We start from the raw sequence: 4949 nt of genomic DNA, 5'->3' as shown, positions 1-4949 counted from the left end.
TAAGCGGTCACTGGGCATACCGACCATCCGACAATCAGCCTGCCCACTTTGAGGACTTATTTGACCTTATTGGCATCCGTGGCCGATAGCTTAAATGTAGCTATCTGGGTGCCCTGTGGTCCTTTCCTCATGCGGATGGATTCCCGTGAGACATCCACACCTCCTTGCTCCTTGAAGGCCATGGCAAGTTCTTCTGCGGTGGCGATTTCGTCCAACCGTTTGCACTGGAGTGCAACCTCGTTACGCAGGGCTCTAACTTAGGCCGTATCGCCCAGGACTTGTTGGGCAAGCGCAACAAGCTCCGTTCCGCCCTGAGCTCCCTTTTTAAGCTCGAGCAGCATCTCTCCCGTCTTCGTACGACGGATGCAGCGAACCTCTTTGCCAAGCTCGGCTAGCTTTGCCTCGCTCCGCATGGCCTTGAGCACATCGGCGTACTTTTCTTTGTCGGCCTTAACCAACAAAGCCTCTCCTTTGTCCCTAGCCTTCCTCGCGGGAATGGGCCCGGCCTCTTTTGGGACCTTTTTCTTCTTCGCGACCTTCACCCATGGATTCTCGCCGGGTTCGCTTACATGGCTCGGATCCGGGGTTCGAGTGCCGAGGTTTGGGTTGAGCCCCTCGCCACGTTCCTTCGCCCCATCATTTCCGCCATGGTCTTTGCTCCTTTTGGCCTTGGGAGTCAGGCGTTTACTGCCTGGAGAATCCCTGGCGCGTTTCCGGCGCTGTTTATTCCGCTCAATCGTGAGCCGGAGCGCATAGTCGACCGCCTCCTGTTTTTTGTCGGTATCGAAGGTGAAGGGCTCTGTTTGAGAACACTTCTCCGACTTTCCGCCGCCCTCTAGCCGCACTATCAACGCCTCTTGGTCCCTTTTAGCTACGTTCACGGCCTTACGTAGCTTCAGCAAGTTCGCCTTCAGCTCCTTGCTGATGTTGGATTTCTCCTGCGCGAATTCAATAATCGCGTCGAGTTGTTCTATGACCGCTGTCATACTCGGCTTGATTACTTCCTTCGCTTGCTCCTGGGACTCAGGCTGGTTCACTGGTTTGACGTGGACATTGCTGTCACTCGTCTCCTCAGCTACTGCTTCGCTCTCCTCTCTCGCACCCGTTCTGGATGGAGACCTCCTCAAACCCCCTCTTGCGAAAGGGTTTACCTCCTTACTCGACGCCGATGTTGATGGTGTTGAACTCATGTTTTATATGGGTCCCCCTTATGGCTACCGTCAAACCCAGCCGAAAGTAGTCGCTATCATGATCCCATGGTTACCTATGCGGTGCAGTGAGGCCATGCGAGGGTTGGCTTTACGCTCAGAGCCGGATCAGCGCAAATCAGGAAAAGGGCATCTGAACCTACTTCCACCCAGTCATCCCAACCAGGTGGCTGAAAGTGAGACGGCGTGCCATAAGGCCTGCCACGGTTTTATGGGACGGAAGGCAGCTGCGGCATTAGCCTACTCGCCATTTCAAGCCGGTTCCACCCTGCTTTACTGAAGGAGTAGAATACCGCAGCTGTCAGCCCTAGTTTCTCTATATATTCCGATCTACCGTATCGTATCCATGGATGGTATGGTAGCCAGTATGCCATAGTTAGGACCTCACTGGCGTTAGTCCTAACGTGCCGAGTCGGCACTCCCGTTGGTTATTGTGTAGCGTAAAACAATTGACAAACAGTACGGTTCTGCATCCGCCATCGCGCTTGTAGCACGTGGTCATTGCTGTTGACCTAGGCAAAGCTGTTGAAATATATGAAATACAATGCTTAATTCTTACTGGTAACAGGTTAGTAGCTGTCCAATTCCTCCTTCTATTCCGCTGGTGCGCTCTAGATTGCGTTCTCCCATTTTATTTTCGAGTTGCATTCATCATCACTGTTTACGGTCCTCGACGGTCCAGTTAGGATTTCGATCGGTTATGCTTCGTACCGTGCCTACGCTGGGACAATTGCTCCGCAGAAACGATTAGTCTCGAAAACATTCTTGCGACCATACAAGCTGGTTTGGTTCCAGTTGGCTGATTTATATATACAAGGCAAATTTAGCCTTGGACAAGGTACATACCTCTCCAAGTGTGTTAAAATCCTATCCCAGGGCTATTGGTCCTAATTTTCCCAGGAAACGGTTGTATAACGCTCTCTATTCACCACATCGTCGTCAGTGTATAAGAGCGTATTCCAAAATGGCGGACGAACAAGAAAAACGGCAGTTAGTCCGTCGACGCATGGCACTACTCGCATGGAGCGGGACAGGCTTGAGGTGGGGTTGCGAATCTAAAATTTGGACGCTATCAGACAGGACCTTGAGGATATTCAACCGGCTCTTGAAGGTATCGAGGAAACAAGCGAAGGTATAAATTTAAACTCCCAAATCCGTTCCTCATTTGAAGGACAATATTTTAAAATAAAGGCGGGTCTGCTTCAAAAACTTTCTTCGACTATTCCTGTTGGCAATATTGCTCCTCATTCACCCCTTACATTTCCCTCCAGCTTAAAGGATCTTAAGCTTCCGACGATCACACTACCTGAATTTAACGGTGATTTTAAGGAGTGGCTAGCCTTTCACGACACCTTTCTAGCGTTGATCCATTCAAATCAAGACGTGCCGGAGATCCAAAAATTTCACTGAAGTCAGCAGTGACGGGTGAAGCCGCACAAGTGATCGAGTCATTTGCGATCAGTGACACTAACTATTCATTGGCTTGGCAGGCATTGGTTGACAGGTATGCGAATGAATATCTTCTAAAGAAACGGCACTTGAAAGCAATGCTGGAAATCCAATGGATTAAAAAGAAAACAACAGCATCGTTACATACGGTTGTAGACGATTTTGAGCGGCACACTAAAATCCTTCAGCAGCTTGGTGACCCTGTGGATTCTTGGAGCACAATATTAGAGCATTTACTGTGCGTTCGCATACCCGATGAAACTCTTAAGGCGTGGGAGGACCATGCATCGACTATTGAAACCCCAACCTATGGAGCTCTTGTTGAATTTCTGCATCGACGCATCCGTGTGCTTGAATCTATTTCGGTGAATCATGTTCAACCTTTGCCTCAATATGTAACGTCTTCGCATGTGTCGGCAACCAGCAAGTTCCACCAGATCACACCAACACGGAATATAGTAGCGGACAGTTCTAGTCAGTGTTATGCCTGTGAGCAACGCCATCCGTTGATAAAATGCATAAGGTTCGACAAGATGAGTGCAGTAGATCGCCTGGCTTCGATCAAAGCAAATCGGCTGTGTCTAAACTGTTTTAGGAATGATCATTTTTCAAGACACTGTCCTTCGAAGTACACTTGTAGATTCTGTAAGCGACGTCATCATTCTCTTCTTCACGAAGGGTTTGGAGATAGTACAACCTCCTTTTGTTTCGATCAGACACCATCTGGTATTGGCAACACTACCCACGCATCGACTTACGTAAATGTGAGCTCTCCTGGTAAAGGATCGGCATCTTCCATGTTCTGTTCATGCTGTAATACATCAATGCAACGGTGTGAGAAAAACATGTTTATGTTAACGGCAGTTGTCGTGGTCATTGATCGCTACGGTAAGGAACATTTAGCACGTGCCTTGTTAGATAGCGCATCTCGATATGGTTGATATGGTTCTCGGTATCGAACACTTTTTCTCATTCTTCCCGACTACTAATCGAATACAGCAGCAAAAATCCCGCCCAATATTAGTAGACAGCGTTTTTGGATGGATAGTATCCTACACCACACGTGAAATTCCTTCATCAGGACAGAATCCGCCATGTAATATCGTTGCCGTCTCTCTGTTCAACCTTGAGGAGAGAATCGAACGGTTTTGGAAGGTCGAAGAATTACAACCCCGATCCGATTACTCCTGGGAGCATAGGCAGTGTGAAAAATTATTTTCAACGACCACTACTAGAACTGCAGAAGGGCGATATATAGTACGTTTGCCTCGTCAACCCAACTTCAATCAGCTTATTGGACAATCCAAGCCTACGGCACTTCATCGGTTCCGGCTATTAGAAAGGAAACTCGATAGGAATCCTGAATTAAAGAAGGAATATCACAAGTTTATGGCAGAATACCTCTCTCTTGGACATATGCAATGTGTTCAGGACGACGACGGACATCATTCTGAAGGATACTACCTCCCACATCATCCGGTAGTGAAAGAAGCCAGCACGACGACGAAATTACGCGTGGTCTTCGATGCGTCAGCCAAGACCTCAACAGGCGCATCGCTCAATGAAGCCTTGTTGGTAGGTCCTGTGTTGCAGGACGATCTCCTATCCGCGATTCTCCGATTTAGAACCTTCCCAGTGGCGATGATGAGTGATATCGCCAAAATGTGTCGGCAAGTCTTACTTCATCCAGACGATACACGATATCAACGAATCTTGTGACGATTTTGCTCTACAGATCCTATTCAATGCTATGAATTATCCACAGTTACCTATGGCTTAAGTCCATCTTCATTTCTCGCTACGCGTACGCTACAGCAACTATCCGCTGACGAAGGCGATTCCTATCCTTTAGCAGGACCAGCTGTGCTGAAAGGTTTTTATGTGGATGACTTCATTGGAGGAGCACAGTCCATCACAGAGGCAATCCAATTGCGAAGGGAACTGAGTGAGCTACTAGCACAAAGCGGCGACTTCTCATTCCGAAAATGGACATCAAACAACACACGAGTACTGGCCGATTTATCTCCCGAGGAAATTGGTACCCAATCACCCATCGAATTCGACGCTCAATGAACGGTAAAGGCGCTAGGGATTTCTTGGGAGCCCAAATCTGATATCCTTCGCTTTGATTCAAAGATTCGTCACCACTCCGGCGCTCACACCAAACGCTCTATCCTGTCGGCGATATCTCAATTGTTCGACCCATTGGGGTTGATTTCTCCAATTATTGTTATGAGTAAGTTGATAATGCAGCGTTTATGGATTTTCCCGTGTGCTTGGGATGATGAAGTG

At 48.2% G+C, this 4949-nt stretch overlaps 1 protein-coding gene across 1 annotated transcript; it reads left to right on the top strand.

Annotated features, from left to right (window-relative positions):
- The first annotated feature begins 3599 nt into the window (after positions 1-3599).
- On the top strand, positions 3600-4730 carry LOC131428858 (uncharacterized). Its single transcript, XM_058592917.1, has 2 exons — positions 3600-4323; positions 4393-4730. Exons 1-2 carry the CDS (start codon positions 3600-3602, stop codon positions 4728-4730), a joined length of 1062 nt encoding a protein of 353 aa, XP_058448900.1.
- Positions 4731-4949: the final 219 nt, after the last annotated feature.

The sequence above is a fragment of the Malaya genurostris genome, chromosome 2, assembly GCF_030247185.1.
Source record: "Malaya genurostris strain Urasoe2022 chromosome 2, Malgen_1.1, whole genome shotgun sequence".
NCBI classification, from domain to species: Eukaryota; Metazoa; Arthropoda; class Insecta; order Diptera; family Culicidae; genus Malaya; species Malaya genurostris.
Note: the sequence above shows the minus strand (reverse complement) of the source record. Positions and strands in the feature narration are given on the sequence as shown.